This window comes from Larus michahellis, chromosome 13 (genome assembly GCF_964199755.1).
Source record: "Larus michahellis chromosome 13, bLarMic1.1, whole genome shotgun sequence".
Lineage (NCBI taxonomy): Eukaryota > Metazoa > Chordata > Aves > Charadriiformes > Laridae > Larus > Larus michahellis.
The window spans coordinates 4150461-4168952 of NC_133908.1; the positions used below are offsets into that span (position 1 = coordinate 4150461).

The following is an 18492-nucleotide window of genomic DNA, read 5'->3' on the forward strand; positions in this document are numbered from 1 at the left end:
AGCCCCAGTGCTGGGGACAAGGGGGCTTTGTCACCACCCAGGCACTGCAAGGGTTAAGGCTGTCCCTGCACACAGGGTGCCTCCCCCTGCCTGGGGACTCACCTGCCGAAGGAGGGGTGGATGGAAATCTCCTTGGGAGCACCTCTGCCCCACGCTGGCTAAGGACCCCTTCCAAGGCCGGCCCTTGTCCATCCCCACCTCCAGCTGTGAGCGGTCGCTTCCAATGGAAAAGCTAAACCTATGTTCCCCATGCTGGTTTTTGCCCTGCACCAAAAAAAAAAAAAAACCAAAATGGATCAGAAGCGTTTAAAGAAAAATGAAAAGAAGCCAACAGCTTCCCAAGCCCACGGGGACTCTGTTCCCCTTTAAATCCCCCCACCTCACCTCATGGCCCCGCATGGTACCCTGCTGCCAGGTCTTCTCTCCTGGCTCTTGGGCACCTTGGGAAGCTCAAGATACCGATGCGAGACCCCCTTGACCAGAGCAGGTGCGGCTGCTTTCCTGGTCCTTGTCATGGTTAAGAGGCAGGTTGTGTATCCCTGGTGGGGACTTGTCAACAGAAGGAAGTGGAGATGGAGGAGAGGGGAAGGCAGGAGAAAGAAAACAATGTGGCCATGTGCCCAGGTGACAGTGACAGTCCAAGCACACTCACCAGAACTGCACTGATTAGTTAGCTGTTAGGCAGCTGATGAGGTTAGAGAGGTCCCTTGTGCAGTCTCCCCCTTCCCTCAGGCGATGGAGGTGTTTTCAGATCCCTGCCCAGTGTGAGGCGCTTCTGCCCCTGGCTTCTCACCCAGGTCGCGAAATGGGGATTGGAGAGTTCTAGGCCAAACACTCAGCTCCACTCCTGGACCCAATGCAACGCCAGGAAGGGGTGTCTCCTCTGGCCTACACAGAGAGAAAAACCTCATCTCCTGGTATGAAAAGATGGGGCTGAGGGATCTGCCAGCTCCCACGGAGCCTGGGGACGTCAGAGAAGGCAGGACCACCGAGATGGGTGTTGCAGGGGGGAATGTGTGCATGTGAGGGCTGATTTTGTGTTAAGTCTGGCTGGTGTGTGCAAGTAACATGCTGAAGGGGTGTGTTTCTGAGCCATGGAGGTGTAGGGGAAGAGGGTCTGGGTGTGCGCAGGGAAGCGCGTGTGTGAGCAGAGTATGTGCACATACGTGGACACGCGTGAAGGAAGGGGAGGGAATGTGCAGGTTGGATGATGTATGCAGGGAAAGCGGGGGGGGGACTGTGCAGGAGAGGACGAGGCAGACAAAGAGCCGTGCAGGCGGGCAGGGGCAGACCCCGGGCCCTTCACCGGGGTGTTGGGGCTGAGAAAAGACAGGAGACCCCCTGTCCCATACTCCACACAGGCAGTCCCGGGGAGGAGGTTGGCTTTCCCGGCGGGGCGATGCGATGTGTGTGTGTGTGCAAGGGCAGAACCGTTTGTGCAAGACGGGAGGTGGGACGTGTCCGAGCGTCACCTCTCCGTGACACTCGGGGGTCGCCGCTTCTTTTTCTCGGCCGCCTGGGTCCCCCCGCGCTGCCAGCTCTCGGGGCGGGCGGGCACCGGCACTTCGGGTCTCGGTTTTTACCGCAGCCGCTGTAAGAATAAAAAAAAAAATCGCTCTGAGATCCCGCCGGTCCCTACCCCGCAGCGGGGACGGTGCCTGGAGCTGGCGGTGTCCCGTCGGAATTAAGTAGTTAATGTTTGCCCAGCACCAAGGGGGTGGACTCCGATGAGTGTCTGCTAATTATATCGTCGTGTTTGCAAAATTTCCAGTCTTTCTGGCAAACGCGGCTTTCTGTGGGAGGAGGGAGAGAAGCGGGAATGGAGAGAGAAAAAGCAGAAAGAGACAGAGAGATCGGTAATGAATGTGTGTGGAATGAGAGGGGGAAACGAAAAATAGAGCAAGGGGAGAAGAAAAATAAAGGAAATGAAAGGAGGAAAAGAAGGAAAAGAGAGAAAAGAAGGAAAAGAGAGAAAAGGAAAGAAAAGAAGGAAAAAAGAGGCGGAAAAGAAGGAAAAGAAGAAGAAAGAAATGAAAGAAAAGAAAGAAAAGAAAGAAAAGAAATAGATCTAGAGAGAAAAATAAAAGGAGAAAAAACGGGTGGGAGAGAAAAAGGGAAAAGCAGATTAAAAAAATAAAAAGAAAAGGAGAAAAACAGAAGGAAAAAGGGGAGAAAAACGGGAAAGAAAAGAAAAGGGTGGTAAACAGAGAGGGGAAAGAGTGAGGGAGCGAGAATGAACGAAATAAAGGCGGAGGGGAAGGGCGGGGGGGGGCAGCCGTGCACGGTGCCCCGGTACCCGCCGGGCGAGGCGGGGGAGCGGGCCGGGAGGTTCAGCACCCTGGAGAGCTCCGCGCCGCCGGCGGGGCGCGACACGGCGGGCGGGACACGAGGGACACGGAGGAGGGGACACGGGGGGGGACACGGGGTGGGGGGACACCGCGATGCCAGGGCCGGGCAGGGCTCGGGGGAGTCCGACGGGCCCCGGTGCGGATCGGGGCCGGCATCCCGGCAGGGTTCCTCCATCCCCAGGTTCAGCCTTGCCCGTGTCGGGCCCGTCCCGTGTCGGGGATCGACGCCCACCCGGGACGTGGGAGGGTCAGAGCAGCGGCCCTGCTCCGCTTCCCGCGACCCCAGTCCCGGCAGACCGCCCTCCCCGCCGGAGCTGCCCCCCGCCGCCCTTACTGTCCCCCCTGGCTTCCCGACACGCGTGGCTTTAGGGCTCTCTCAGCCCACCCCCTTGTTCCGCCCCCCCCGCCGCGAGTCGCCCCACGGTGCCCGTTAGGAAGTGGGAGCGCTGTAACCCGGCCCCTCATCCCGCCCGCAGGTGCGGGCTGTGTGCCCCCCCGTCCCTATTTCCCAAGAAAATCCAAGGGAGGGGGAAAGAGCCGGGGGTGGGGGGGAGGACACACAGCCCAGAAGGGACACGTCCACCTTTGGGGTTCCCATCTGCGGGGGGGTGCCCGGGCGGGGTGGGGGGATTAAAGCCCTGCCAACGCCCCGCTCAGCCCTGAGCCCCGACGGGAGCACCGGGGCGAGCTCCCTTCCCCTCTCTGCCTTTGCAAACAGCACCATAACCCCCACCTTCAGCCCTGCCCCCCCCATCCCCGTGTCCCCCCCGTCCGCCCCCCGCCCCCCCGGGGCTCTTGCCCCGCCAAGGCGGACTCCCCACGCACCGGCTCGCTCCGTCCCGCCGCTGCTATGCGGAGCTCCGCGGTCGCCGCCGGCTTTTCTCATGCAGATTCCCTCTTTCACACCTCCCAAACAAAGGCAAATGGGGGCATCGCCTCGCCGTGTCAACACACACGCTCATTAGCGGGAAGGCGGGGGGGGGGAGCGGGTGGGAACGGCCCGAGCAGCCCCACCGGGGGGGAGGTGGGGGGGCGGTCGCATCGACGGGAGGTTGTAACGGGCCGGGGATCACCCGAGGAAATTTTGGAGGGAGTTCTTCGCTGCATGCCCCCCCCTCTCCCACCTCGCCAAGTCAATAAGTTTCCGAAGCTCTGGGTTTGGCTGTCGCCTGTTCGTTTATTTGCCGCACACGCTGCTCGCAAGCCCAAGGCTTTGCCCACCCGCGATTCGGCACGTGGGGACGGGCAGCCACGGGGGGCTCCGGGCCGGCGACCAGCAAAACGGGGGCCCCAGCCCGGGCAGGGAGAACCGGGGGCGGCTCAGCCCCGGGGAACCGTCGGGGCGATGGGAACGGGGCCCCGGGATGGTGCCGGAGTTAGGAGGGACTGGGCTGGGCGGGGGGGCGCGCAATTAAAGCATCGCCAATTACCGATGGCGTAAAAATTCAAAAAGAAAAAATAAAAATAAAAATAAAAATAAAAATAGGAACGGATTAAAACCTCTGTGGGGAGGGTGGGGGGAGCGGGGCTGGGAAATCACGGCCGGGGAAAGGGAGCGGGGAAGATGGCAAAAGCGGCACCTCGGTCGGCGCCGCTTGTTCCCAAAACCGGGAGGGGGGAGCGCCGGGGCTCCGGGCCGCGGTCTGGGGACCGAGGGGGAGTCGGTGCGCCCGGCAGGGCTGCTCTCCGCTCCCGGGCTCGCAGCGACGGGCCACCGGAGCTCTTGCGGCCACCGGTCGGCACCCGCCCCGCTGCTCCTCGCCTGATTTCTTTTTTGTGTTTTCATTTTGGTTTGGGATTTTTTTTCTCTCTTTTTTTTTTTTGTGTTTGTGTGGGTTTTTTTTTATTTGTTTGTTTTTTCCTTTAAAGCGCCTCCACCGAGCCCGGTCCCGCCGCCGTTCCGCCTCTCCCGGGGCTTCATCCTGCCGCTGGCGCCGGCAGCGCCTTTCGTTACGTGCCGTTTCTTCCTCCGAAACCCCGGGCTGGAGCTCGGAGAGAAGGAAACAATGAATTCGTTAAAAATAACAAAAAGGGGATAAACACACAAAAAAATAATAAAAATCCCCCAGTTCTTCGTTTGCATTTGGGTTGGGGGATTTTTGTTTGTTTGTTTTCTTCTTCAACGCCCCCCCGTCGTTTACAGAAACACCCGTGGGGAGGAAAGAGCCGGGTCGGGATGGGGCATTCCCTTTCCCCAGCATCGGAGCGGGAGGGAAAACACCAGGACCCCGGCCCTTCCTCGGAGCCCCCTTTTTGGGGAGGAAAGAGAAGGAGCGGGGGGTCTGGGTGGCACCGCGGGGGCTGCGCGCATTGTTTGCCGGCGGTGTGAACACGCACACTCGCAGACACACTCACACGCACCTCAGCCCCCCCCTCCCCGCCCCGTATAATACGGAAATTTCCATGTCCCAGCTGCCTTCCCCTTTTAACCTTGGTATTAATTTAGGACGGATCTTTTTAAACGGCCCTGTAATGCATTCAGACGCTGCTGGAGGTTTATCTTTTTTTTTTTTCCTTTTTTTTTTTTTTTTTTGTACGGTGGGTTATATTTACACCCAAAACAAAATAATTACACTTTTGTTGAAGAGAGAAAGCTGGTGATTAGACTGTGGCTCTTTGCAGCAAACCCTTTCTCAGTGGTACACCAGGACAATTTTTCACGGCTGGGTGAAATCAGACGCGGGAGGTAATGAATCCTGTGAGCTATTTAAATTTACAATTTGTAACGCAGTCACTCAGAAACGCCTATGGCCCGGCGAGGAGATGCTTGCTGGGTTTGTTTAATGTTAAAACCCGCACCGTCCCCCTCTTACCAAGGGGAAAGCGCGGGGGGGACGCGGCGAGGAAAAACCTCGCCTGCCCCCAAAAACGCGCTCCCGCCGGCAGCAGCCCCGCGGAGGAACGCGGAGAGGTGCGGAACCGCCGCCTCCCACCGCGCCCGGGCTCGGCATCGCCCGGCCGGGAGAACCGCGGAGCCCGGCCGCGCTCCTCCGCGCTCCTCCGCTCTCCTGCTTCCCGGCGTGACCGCAGCCTACAACTAAAAATAGTTGGAAATATCAACAAAGTCGTCGGCGGAGCATCCTAACAGATAGATAATTAATTACAAAACACAGGGGGAATATGCAAACCGCGTATTACAAATTCTACAGGGCTTAACTGATTGGAAACAGATTATTATCTTGTTTGTCTTTTGTCTGTTTCACTTATCCCTCTGCCGTCTGTTGTGTTGTAAGTTGATACACTTTATTCTTGAAAGGGGATTTTTTTTTGTTGTTATTGTGGGTTTTTTTATATATATATATATATATACACACGCGCATATAGTAAATTCCAGCAACACCTTGTATAAGCGACGCTGCTTCTCCGTGCATTACCCTGTTAAAACACAATAGGTTTATTAGTTACCTATAGGCGGATATTATGGAGCCTTGAATTACCATCTGTTACCATAAGGGAATGTGGCTGATGGGGTGGGCTCGGGGGCGGGGGGGGAAGGGGGTAAGTGGGTTCCCCCCCCCTCCCCCCCCTTTCCTTCCCCTTGGCTTTCTTTATTCCTTTAATTTCAAACGAAAAAGGGAGCTGAGGCCGGCAGGGGAGAGCGGGACCCCCCCGGCATCGCTTCCCCGCCGCCGGGCCCGCTGGGGACAGCGTGGGGGGGGGTCCCCGGCTGCCGGTATCGGCAGCCGGGGACCCCCCCGCCACGCTGTCCCCAGCGGACCCGGCGGCATCGCGGCGGGAGAACGGTCCCGGTATGGGGGGCGCAGGTTGGGGGAGCACCGGGCGCCGTGGGGGGTGTGCATGGCCGTGGGAGAGGAGTGCGTGGGTGCCGCTTGCGGATTATCCATAGGAACCCCGTTATCCATAGGATTATCCAGAGGAGGCCCGTTACTGCCTGGGACCGTGGCACAGGCTGGCCGTCGTCCCACCCGCCCCCCCCCCCCAGCACAGCCCCACGGGGACACACGGACAGGGGGGTGCGTGTCGCGATGTGCATTACAGATTTCTATCTACGCACACGCGTAGAAAATACGCGCAGGTATATATCTCTATACGCGTACCTCCCGAAATACGTCGTTATTTACGGATTTACGCCCCGGCGGGGGTCTCCTCGTTACGTGGCGTGGGAGACCCCCGCGGGGCCGGGAGACTGGCCACCGCCGGGACCCTCCAGCCTTGTCCCCTCTGCCATGATTCCCTCGGACCCTTCCCCGAATTTTCCCGCCCCCCTCTTTTCACCGAGCAGCGGCACCCCGGGGGCCGGCTCCGCACCGCTCCGCGGCTCCGAAATTCCTGGGAAAAGCCCCCGGAGCCCCCGACAAACTTGGGCAGAGCCGCGGCGGGAGCGCGGCCGCGATCGGCCAGCGGTGCGGTCCCTTTTCCTCTTTCTTCCTTCGCCTTTCTTGCCCGTTTCTGCCCTTTTTAATTTATTGCCTTTTTTATTTCTTTCCTTCTCTCTTCCCTTTCTTCTTTCCTTCTCTCTTTGTTTCCTTTTCTTTTCCCTCCTCTTTCTCGCACGCTCTGGCGCTTTTCTTTCACGCTTTCTTTTTCGTTTTCTTTCTTTTCCGTCCTCGCCTTTGTTTCTTTCTTATTATTTCTTTCCTTCGCTCATTTTTACTCTTCCTTTCTTTTCCTTCCTTTTTTCCCCCCCGTCTCCTTTCTTGCCTTCTTTATTTTTATTTATTTTTTCCTTCGTTCATTTATTCCGTCTTTCCTTCCTTCTTTTTCCTTCTCTTATTTTTTATTCGTTTTTCTTTCGGTTTTCCTTCTGTCTCTCCTTTTCTTCGTTTTGTGTTTTTTTTTTTTATTGTCTCCGTTAATTTACTTTTCCTCACTCTCTTCCTTTTTCTCTCTCTTTTTCTTTTCCCTTCTGTTTCTTTTTTTCTCAGACGCGTTCTCTCTTTCCGTCTCTTGTCTTTCTCGCTTTATTTCCTTTTCTTTCTCTCTCTTCTCGGGTGCTCTCCTCTCTCCGTATTTTCTTATTTCGATTCTCTCTCTTTCCACAAAGCCAAGGGCACACACAAAACCGCCTCCACTTCCCCTCCGATGCCCCTTTGCCGCGGCGGGGTTGTTTTTGGGGTTTTGGTTGGGTTTTTTTTGCTGCTACCGGAGCGTTTCCGAGCCCCGGTGCAGAGCCGGCGGCGGGATGCTCCGCGGCTGCCGGGCCGGAGCGGGCTTTGGTCGAGCCTTCTACCCCCAAAGAAAAAAAAAAAAAAAAAAAGGAAAAATTAAAATAAAATTATAAATGTAGATATTTTGGCTGGAGAAACGGGCGGGGAAGGGGAGGGGAGGGCCGGCCTTCACCTGCCCTGCCGCCTTCCTCTTCCTCCCCGCACGGCCGGACCCCAGGGCCGCCCCCGTCTTCTCCCCGAACCCCGGGGAAGCGGCGGCTCCGCGACGCACCGCACCGACCCCGCCGCTCCGGTGGGGGGCTCCGGGCTGGGGCAGCGGCCCCTCGGCCCCAGACGGAATAACGCCCCCACACAGTGTGTGTCGCCCCCCCCCCACCATAACCCCCAAGAGCCGGGTCCAATCCTGCACTCCGTCCCCTCCCGCACGGCAGCCGGCGATTTACAGCTCCGCCGCACCTGGAATTAAAGAGGAAAAAAACAGTGTCCGAGGGGGTAGCGCCCGCCGCCCCCCCCTCCTATCCCCCCCCCGGGGGTTGCCAGCGAGTTCTGCGGAACGGGGAAGGGGCGGGCAAGCGACAGGCCCGTGGGACAAAGGCCGGGGAGGGGGGTGGCGGGGGGGCCCACATACCTCCGCGCAGCACGGAACTTTTCATCCCGCCACGCTGCGCGGAGGAGCCGGCCCTCCCCGCGCCCTCCTCCCCCGTCCGCCCCCCCACCCCCCTTCTAAAATCCTCCCCCCCCCCCCTTTTTCCCGCTTGTTGCTCTTCCAGACAAAAAGCATCTCCCCCCTCCCCCGCCTTGCGCAAAAAAAATAAAAATATCAACCAACCCCAAAAACAGGTGATGCTCACCCCCGGCCCAACTCGGGACCCCCCTAAAACCCTCCCCGAGCATCCCTTTGGAAAGAAATCAATACAAATAAAAGGAGAATTGGGGGGAAATCAGGGTTTTTTCGCAGCGTGCCCCCCCCGACCCCCCAGCCAGGTGCATACTCACTTGGCGGCACAGGTACAAGCCACCCTCAACAATAGAGGCGCGTTGTTTTTTTCCCTCTGTGCCAAGCACAAGGCTGGAGCCAATTTAGATATGCTATAAATTAAGAGGTTGCCATGGTTACCGCCCTCCCATTGGCCGCGGCCGAGGCGACGCGGGCCCCCACGTCACTAAATCTGAATAAGGATGCGCGAATTACTAAGGCGGGGGACAAAGCTGGCGATGGGGACAGCATGAGAGTGGCGGCGCGGCGGCGGCGGAGCACAGCGAGGCACCGGGGCTGCCGGCTGCAGGGGGGGGGTTCATGCACCCCTCCCGCCGCGCCCGCTGCCGCAGAGCCCGCCAGCAGCGCGGCCGCCGCTCCGACGGCTGCCGGGGAGCTCCGGAGGGACCGAGGGGGGATTGGGGTTTTTTTTAATTATTATCATTATTATTGTTATTTCTCGGGGGCGGTTTGGATTTTTTTTTTTAATAAATTTTTTTTTTTTTTTTTTTTTTTTTTTTTTTTTTGCCGGAGGAGGGGGAGCATCGGGTTTTTTTCCCCTCCCGCCGCCGAGACTCCGGAGAGAAAAGGGGGAAGAACTTGACAGCCGCTCCGCTCCCTTCCCTTGAATTTTTCGCTATTCCTTCTTCTTTCTTTTTTTTTTTTTATAATAAATTTTAAAATTTATTTTGTTATTATTATTTTTTATTTTTTTTCCCTGCGTTTTTGAGCCGGCGCGGGGCTGACTTCTCGTTTGCGCGTCTCCATCCCCCGGCGGAGGTTATGATGGTGCATTGTGCGGGCTGCGAGAGGCCGATTTTGGACCGGTTCCTGCTCAACGTCTTGGACAGGGCATGGCACATCAAATGCGTCCAGTGCTGCGAGTGCAAGTGCAACCTGACCGAGAAATGCTTCTCCAGGGAAGGAAAACTCTACTGCAAAAATGACTTTTTCAGGTGAGAAACCCCCCGCCCCCAGCACACACACACCCCCCCACACCCAGCCACCCAACGAACGGGGACGAGAGGGTGCGGAGGTTCACACCGCGCCCGCCTCCCGCTCCGGTCTCCCCCGGAGCTTCTGCGGGGGGCTCCCCGCTTCCCGCCCCCGTCGCTCTCTGCCCGGGATCCGCACCGAGCCCGCCCCACCGCTCCGGCGGGGAAGCAGCCCCCCCGAATCGGGGGAGCCCCGGGGGTGGGGGGCCGGCGGCTGCTCTACGGCCGCTGTTGCAGCCCGGGGGTGGGGGTGGCGAGGCTGTGCCCCCCCACACACCCGCCGGTCTCCCCATGACCTTGCATCCACCAGCACCGGGCCCCGCTCCGCCGGCGTCGCCGCCCGCCCCGTCGCGGCAGGCCCGGGTGGGCGTCGCGGCGACAACCGCTTGTGTCCCCCCCCACCTCCGCCCTCCCCCGGGGATTCGGCCTGGCGCTCCTCGACCCTCTCCCGGGACCACAGGCCCCGGTGAAGACGGTGGCCAAAACCTCGCCCCCCACCACCCCACCCCGCGCCGGCGGCCCCCCGAGCTCCTTAAACGCCCCTAATGACTGCGATAAGGTGCCGATGAGGAAATTAGGGGCCGGGATGGGAAAAGGTGTGGGGGGGGAGTCGATGACTTATGACTCCTAATGCCCTCACTACATCAACGTCACGGGGAGGCAGAAGTTGTGCCACGGCCGGAGGGGAAAAAAAGGGGGGACCCTGCGTGGGCACCCCGGGGCCTGGCAGCCCCCCCGGGGCCCGGCAGCGGCAGCCCCCGCTCCCGAAGATGGGGGGTATTTTTTTGTGGGGTGGGGGTTTGTTTGTTTTGTCTCTGGGGTTTTGTCCTTTTCTTTTTCTTCTCACCTTTTTTTTTTTTTTTAAATTTTTTCCTTTTTTTAAAAAAAAATTTTTGATTTAGGATTTGGTTTTGTTTTGTTTTGTTTTTCTTCGGGAGACCGTTTCCGGCCAGTTCGGATTCCCTGGAAAAAAAATAATTTCAAAAAGGCATCTCCTGAGGTACAAAAAAACCCGCTCTGCCTCCAGCGAAGGGAAGGAAAATCGGAGATTTCCAAAGCGCTGCTTCCAACCGGGAAAAATCCCCCTCTTCCCGGGAAAGCGGGACGGTGCCGGCGCCGGGCTGGGGACCCCGGGATGCTTCGGGGAGCGGAGCTCCCTCCTCCGCCGCCCGGTTTTGTTCTGGGTGCGCGGTTCCCCCCGCACCCGCCGCTCCCTTTTTTTCCATCTCTCTGGCCGCAATTTGCCCGTTTTCTCCCCCGGATTTTTAGGCCGGCGCCCCCCCCCCCCCCAACCCCCGCCCCCCTCGCCCCATTCCCTGCCCGGGAGGCACCGGTCGAAACGAAATCCCCCCCCGCGGAGCGCGGAGGGGAACCCCCGCCGCCCTCCCCTCCCCTCCGGCCCTTCTGGGGCCAAATCCGGGCGAGGATGCTCATGTGTGTCTGCCCCCCCGGGTGGGGACCCCCCCCCCATACCTGAGCTGTCCCCGCAGCCCACCCCGCGCCTTGCGAGCGGGGCTGCGCGGGGATGAAGGCTCTCCTCCCCCTCGCCCCGAAGGGTGCGAATCGCTTGTTCCCCCAGCAAAGAGATGCTGGAAGACGGTGGGATTTTGGGGGAGAGGAGGGGGGAATCGCTATAAACGGCTCCCCCCGCCGCAGCCCATCGTTCCCAGCGCTTCCAGCTCTCCCTTTTCTTCCCTTTTTCCAGGAGGTTTGGTACCAAATGCGCCGGCTGCTCCCAAGGCATCTCCCCCAGCGACCTCGTCCGGAAAGCCCGGAATAAAGTCTTTCACCTGAACTGTTTCACCTGCATGGTCTGCAACAAGCAGCTCTCCACGGGCGAGGAACTCTATATCATAGACGAAAACAAATTTGTTTGCAAAGAGGATTATTTGAACTCTCCCACCCTGAAGGAAAGCAGCCTCAACTCAGGTACGAGCGGCTCGGCCCACCGCATCGCCCGGGGGACGCGGCCCCGCAGCCGCCGCCATGCTGCCCGTCCCCTGTCCTCCCCCCCACCGGTCCCCCCCCCCCCTTGCGGGGTGAGGGGCTGCACCCCGCAGCCAGCCAGACCCCCACCCACCCCCCGGTAATCTGCGGGGGGAGGGAGGTGAAAGCCACTGGGTGGAAGCTTTTGTGACCCCCCACCACCACCACGCAGGACACGCGTGGGACAAGCGGTGGCCGAGGTGCAGCCCCGCGGCATCGCTCCCACCCCTCCTGCCCCCCGTGGGGAGCCGGGACCCCCCCCTAACCCCGGCCCCCCGCCTCCTCCCCACGCCCCTGCGTGTGTGCCCCGTCCCCCCCGCGCCGCGGGCCTGATCCTTCGCCTCCTTTCACCCAGAGGCAAAGCTCCCATTTGACTTCCTTGGAAGCTGTCTCTGCGTCAGGACAGCAGGATCAGGCCCAGTCCTGCTGTCCCAGCCATGCCGGGCGCCTGTGCTCACCCCCTTCCGTGGGCTCTCTCTCCGTCCAGCACCCGGGGCCGGATCCTGCCACGCCAGTCAGTGGGGCCGCTGCTGTGAGCGAGGCGAGTAGAGCTTGGCCTTGGGCGGGGGGGTGTGGGTGCTGGCATCAGGGTCCCCGGGGGACGGGGGTGGCTGGGGCGGGGCGTGAGCCAGGCTCAAGGCAGTGACTGGAGACACCCCCCAAACCCCGATAGGGACCGGTTGCGTTTTTCCCAGCGGCGCATCCCACTTCCCGGTGTGAAAGTTGTGGGAGGCGGCGGAGAGGGGGAACTCCGGGGGCTGCGGTGGGCCTGGGGGTTTGCCCCCTCCCCAGCTCCCCCCCCCACCCCGGCCCAGCACAACATGGTGTGCAAGCAGCATCGGGCGGTGCTTGCCTGGAGCTCTGCGTGATGTTGGGGGGACGATGCTTTAGGGATAGCGGGGGGGGGGGGGGGCAGAGGCCATCTGCACCCCCTGCTGCTCTCCAGCACCCCCCAGCCCCTCTTCTGGAAAGCAGCTGGGCCAGGGAGGGCAGAGGAGAGGGGGGTTGATCTCTCCCCTAAGTCATATCCCCCCCCCTCCTTTCCTCTCTGGGTCTCCTTTACAGTGTCCTCATGTACAGACAGGAGTTTGTCCCCGGATCTCCAGGACCCCATGCAGGACGACACCAAGGAGACGGACAACTCGACCTCCTCGGACAAGGAGACCACCAACAACGAGAACGAGGAGCAGAACTCGGGCACCAAGCGGAGGGGGCCCCGCACCACCATTAAAGCCAAGCAGCTGGAGACCCTCAAAGCTGCCTTCGCCGCCACCCCCAAACCCACCCGCCACATCCGAGAGCAGCTGGCCCAGGAGACCGGCCTCAACATGAGAGTCATACAGGTAGGGTGGCCCCAACCTGCTGCCTCGGCGTGTCCCCCCCCCACCCCCCTGTGCCCTCCCAACAGCGTGATGTCACCGGGCTGGCCAGTGACGTCATTCCCGCCGCAGACCGAGGTTCCTGTGACATCAGAGCTTCAGGGGGCGATTTCCTCTGGGAGAGCACAGACAGGGAAAGGCAGGATGGAAAAGGGGTGCCGGTGGGAGCCCGGATAGCTCAAGGCCGTGACGGTCTCCCCCAGGTGCTGGGAAGGCGTTGGGACACAGAGCTGGGGAAACGGGGACAGGCAAACGCCACACGTCCCCTGCCAGCGTCACCCCAGCCCTGCACCCACCCCACGCTCCCGTGGGCCAGCGGGGGTCCCCCACCCTGCATTTTAATACACTGGCCCCATGGGAAGAGATTAAAAGCAGCCCCGAAACATGGGTTATCCGGGCTCCCCCGCTGCCTCGGCTCCCCTCGGGGCCGAGCGGGATCCCCCGGCGTGCCGGGGAGATGGATGCTCCGGCCTCGTGAAAGCAAGGAGAAGCCATTGCGCTCTGCGGGCAGCCCGGCACTTTCTTACCACACTGCCCCCGTAAAGAAAATCCCTGCAGAAATGTAGGGATTAATGGGCTTTAATAGAGGCATTAATAGGGGAGGACTCTCCGGCTTTGCCAGCAGCGGAGCTGCGAGAATCCCGGCTCCCGGCAGAGGGGAGCAGGAGAAGTCCCCGGAGTGCGATGTGCTCCTTCCCCCGAGCCGCCCCATCCCTGGGGACACGGCAGGGGGCGGGGGGAGGGTGCACGGAAATGGGGCAATAATCCAAACCAGGATTATTTCCACCAGGCGGGGGGAAAGGCGTGCGGGGGCTGAGGCCGTGCCGTTCGGATGCGGCGATGCCCCGTAACGAGGCGGCCGCGTCTTCCCCGTCCCTTTTATCTCCATCCTCACCCGCCGGTTTTTCTTCCGCCTCCCTGCTCGCCGCGGCAGGTGCTCATCTCCCCGCTTTCCGCCTGCTTCTGCCACGATCCGGACTTCCTCCCCCCCTTTTCCTTCCCTTTTTTCCTCTCCCTTTTTTCCCCCCATAGAATGGAAAAATTCTCCCTCCTGTATTTTCTGGCTGCCCTCTCCCTTGTAGGGACAGACGGGATGAGGATGCGCATGGGGGGATGCAGCGAGGGGGCCAGGATTTTAATAAACCTTATTATTTGGTGTGTGTCCCCCCATCCCCTCATGCCCCTTTTGAGGCAACTGGCAGCAGGATGGGGGATGTCTCATTAAAAATCACCCAGAGATGGGAAACCCATCCCCTCCCAGGCAAGCGCAAGATTCCCATCCCTTTCCCCAGCCACCCCCGGTCATACTTTGTGGGAAAGGGGGGCTGTCCTGACGCAGGGGGGTCCCTGGTGTCCCCCGGCGGGTGGTGACGCCGGCTTGGCCGCAGGTCTGGTTCCAGAACCGTCGGTCCAAGGAGCGGCGGATGAAGCAGCTGAGCGCGCTGGGGGCCCGCCGGCACGCCTTCTTCCGCAGCCCCCGCAGGATGCGGCCCCTCGGCGGCCGCCTCGACGAGTCCGAGATGCTCGGCTCGACGCCCTACACGTACTATGGAGGTGAGGGACCGTCCGCGGGGGCCCTGCCCCATCCGACTCCCCCCCCCACCTGGCTCCATCCTTCCTTCTGCCCCTTTGTCTTTGTTCCTTCCCTGTCCCGCTTCTCCACGGGTTTTTCCATCCCTCGAGGGGACGGCGAGGGGGATGTGCCCGCGGCCGCCCCATGCACGGCAAGGTGTCTGTGCACGCACACCCATGGCTGCGCACACCCACGGCTGCGCAATGCACGTACCGGCGCAGGGATGCACATCCCCACGTGTGCTCACCTCCACGTACACGCACACCCCTCCACGCACACCCCTGCATGCACAGGCATACACCTCCACGCATACGCACACCGCTCCACATACACCCAGGCCCTTCCACGCACACACCTCCAGACACCTCCACACGCACCCACCCTGCTCCACGCACACCCAGACCCCTCCACATACACACACAGATCCCTCCGTGCACATCCAGACCCCTCCACACGCACACACAGATCCCTCCACGCGCACCCAGACACCCCTCCACGTGCACCCATTTCCCCATACACACACACCCCTCCACACACACACCCCCCGGCCACGTGCACACGCACCTCCACGCACACCCCTGCATGCACACGCACACCCCTCCACACACACCCCTCCAGACACCTCCACATACGCACATAACCCTCCATGCACGCACACCCTCCCCTCCACGCACACCCAGACCCCTCCACATACACACACAGACCCCTCCGTGCACATCCAGACCCCTCCACACGCACCCCTCCGTGCACACCCCTTTCCCCACACACCCACCCCCTTCCATGCACACCCACACACTTCCACGTACACCCCCCTCCACACCCAGACCCCTCCATGCACACCCACACACTTCCACGTACACCCCTGCATACCCCTCCATGCACACGCACACCCCTCCACGCACACCCAGACACCCCTCCATGCACACGCACACCCCTCCACACACACCCAGACACCTCCCCATACACACACACCTCTCCACGCACACCCAGATGCCTCCCCATACACATACACACCCCTCCACACCCAGACACCCCCCAACACACCCCTGCACACCCCTCCATGCACACCCAGACACCTCCACATACACACCCCTGCACACCCCTCCACGCACACCCATATACCCCTCCACGCACACCCAGACACCTCCCCATACACACACACCTCCCATGCACACCCAGACACCTCCACACACCCCAGCACACCCCTCCATGCACACCCAGACACCTCCACATACACACCCCTGCACACCCCTCCACGCACACCCAGACACCTCCACATACACACCCCTGCACACCCCTCCACGCACACCCAGACACCTCCACATACACACCCCTGCACACCCCTCCACGCACACCCAGACACCTCCCCATACACACACACCTCTCCACGCACACCCAGACACCTCCCCATACACACACCCCCCTCCATGCACACCCAGACACCCCTCCATGCACACCCAGACACCTCCACATATACATACACACCCCCACACACCCCTGCACACCCCTCCACGCACCCCCAGACACCCCTCCACGCACACGCACACCCCTCCCCATACACACACCTTCCTCCACGCACACCCCGACACCCCCCACACGCCCCTGCACACCCCTCCACGCACACCCAGACACCTCCCCATAAACACACCTCCCTCCACGCACACCCAGACACCTACGCACACCCAGACAGCCCTCCACCCGCACCCCTCCACGCACACACGTACCCCTCCATGCACACCCAGCCCCCTCCGCGCACACCCAGCCCCCCCCCACCCAGCCCTCCACGCACACGCAGCCCCCTCCACGCACCCCCAGACACCCCCACACCCCCCTCCACGCACACCCAGACACCTACACCCACCCACACACCCCTCCATACACACGCACCCCCCTCCACGCACACCCCGACTCCTCCACATACACCTCCCCTCCACGCTCCCCCGACCCCCCCCCCCCCCCCCGCCCCGCACACTTCGCCCCCGCCGGGGCCGTGGCGGGGCGGCGGCGGCCCCTCTTCCCGCGGACAAAGCCCCAGCTGCGGGGCTTTTGTCCCCCTTTCAGGCCGCGTTTGTTCCAATTACCTCCCGGGCCCGCAGCATATGGAAGGTCAGCGCCGCCCGGCTCCCCCACCCCCCCGCGCCGCCCCGACGGGACGGGATGGGCGCAGCGGGGCGGCCCCGGCGCCTCCCCTCTCCCCCCCCCCCGTAAACTGCGTTTTCAAAGCCTCCCCCCTGACGAGGGGCTTTCCAGGCACCCCTTGCTGCCCTGCACTTAGTTTCGAGATCCCTTCCAGGCTGCTAAACATACATATAATTTCCCCATTATATATATATTTTTCCCCATTTTATATATATATTTTTTTTTTCTCCCCATTATAGATACATTTTCCCCCATGCCATGTATATGTATTTTTTCCCCATTCCCTTTGTATATACTTTCCCTTATTCCTTTGATATATATTTTTCCCTTTTTTATATATATATATATATATATCTTTTTCCCCTTTTCCCTTTCCCTTTGTATATATCTTTTCCCCTTTCCCTTTACATGGATTTTTTTCCCTATTCCCTTTACGTGTATCTTTTCCCTATTCCCTTTATACACACTTTTCTGCATTCCCTTTATACATCCTTTTCCCCATTCCCTTTACATATATATTTAATTTTTTTTCCCCATTAACTAAGTATTAAATTGGGCCACCCTCCCCACCCCAGCCCCAGGCTCCGTACCCTCCTACATCCCCCCCCTCCCTCCAGGCCAGGCAGGGAGGGGGCGACGAGCGCTGCAGCCCTTAGGACGGGCTTATTTCCCTTTCTGGGCTCAAATTTGCATCCGGCGCAAATTTGGAGGCGGCAGAGTATTTTGGAGCGGGTGGCCACACTTGTGCCCAAGGGGGAGGATGAGGCTGGGTATGGGGAACGGTGGGATTTTTGGAAGATTTTTGGTTCTGGGGGAACCATCTCCATCCTTTTCTCCCTCCTCCCGCAGATTACCAAGGTGACTACTACGGACCGGGAGGCAACTATGACTTTTTCCCCCACGGGCCGCCCTCCCAAGCCCAGTCCCCGGCCGACTCCAGCTACCTTCAGAACTCAGGACCCGGCTCCACACCCCTGGGACCCTTGGAGCCCCCTTTAAGCGGACACCACTCCTCAGAAAACCAAAGGTACACGGATATGATCTCGCATCCCGACACCCCCAGCCCCGAGCCGGGGATGACCGGTTCGCTGCACCCCATCCCCGGGGAGGTCTTCAGCGGGGGGCCCAGCCCCCCTTTCTCCATGTCCAGCAATAGCGGCTACAGCGGGGGTCTCTCGCACCCCAACCCGGAGCTCAGCGAGGCGGCGGTGTGGTAGGCCTGGCGCGGGCACGCGTGCGCCTATGGAGGGGGAAAACACCCCCACGGTCCCCCAGCACACGCGTGTCCCCCTTTCCCCCTCCCCGCCCCATCCCCGCTGCCCCCCGGACCAGGGCATCACCATCGCCGGATAAAAACCCCCTGCTCCGATGCCAAAACGCATCCCTGCATCCCTCCCCATCACTGCAGAACCTCCCCCCCCCCCCCCCCCGCCACCGCCCGGGACCTTGGGGCCACCCCGCTACCTCCCCCTCCCGGCACCTTTCCCCCCCACCACCCCCCAGCACTGGGGTGGGGGGCATTGGGCAATGAATGGTGCCCAGCCCCGAAGAACCCCCCCCGCCGGCGTCGGGACCACCGCCTCTCGGACCAAAGCTGAACTCGCCTGGACACAGGTCCCACTCTACCCCCACCCCCCCCCCCCGGCGACACCTGGGGAGAGGAGGGGGGGGGGAGGGCTGGGTCAGGGCTCCCCCCTGCTAATTAGCATCCTTTTTAATTAGCCCCTACCACATCACAGGGGGAATGGGGAATAGCAGGAATAACCCCCCACACCCTTGGTTTTGTTGTTCCCCTTTTATCCCCAAGGAGAAGGTGGGTTCGGAGCCGTTTTTTGGTGATGGGCAGTGTTGGGGGGGGGGGAACTGGGCCCAGGGCTGCCCCAGTAACCGGCTGAGATTGGGGTCCCACGCGGCGGAAAAGACACCAGAAAGAGGCAGAAACAGGAAAAAAACCTAACAAAAAAAAC

At 60.7% G+C, this 18492-nt stretch overlaps 1 protein-coding gene across 1 annotated transcript; it reads left to right on the plus strand.

Moving 5' to 3' along the window:
• The first annotated feature begins 8118 nt into the window (after positions 1-8118).
• Positions 8119-17742, plus strand: LHX5 (LIM homeobox 5). Its single transcript, XM_074606228.1, has 5 exons — positions 8119-9409; positions 11154-11377; positions 12500-12777; positions 14202-14367; positions 17375-17742. The coding sequence occupies exons 1-5, from the start codon at positions 9237-9239 to the stop codon at positions 17740-17742; spliced, it is 1209 nt and encodes a 402-aa protein (XP_074462329.1). The 5' UTR covers positions 8119-9236.
• The last annotated feature ends 750 nt before the right edge of the window (positions 17743-18492 follow it).

What these genes read in the sequence shown, in the direction of transcription:
- LHX5 (XM_074606228.1), top strand. Translation starts at nt 9,237, where the DNA reads ATGATGGTGCATTGTGCGGGCTGCGAGAGGCCGATTTTGGACCGGTTC. An exon ending in TGCAAAAATGACTTTTTCAG is followed by an intron (nt 9,410 to 11,153) that starts GTGAGAAACCCC and finishes CCCTTTTTCCAG; the next exon opens with GAGGTTTGGTACCAAATGCG. An exon ending in TCAACATGAGAGTCATACAG is followed by an intron (nt 12,778 to 14,201) that starts GTAGGGTGGCCC and finishes GCTTGGCCGCAG; the next exon opens with GTCTGGTTCCAGAACCGTCG.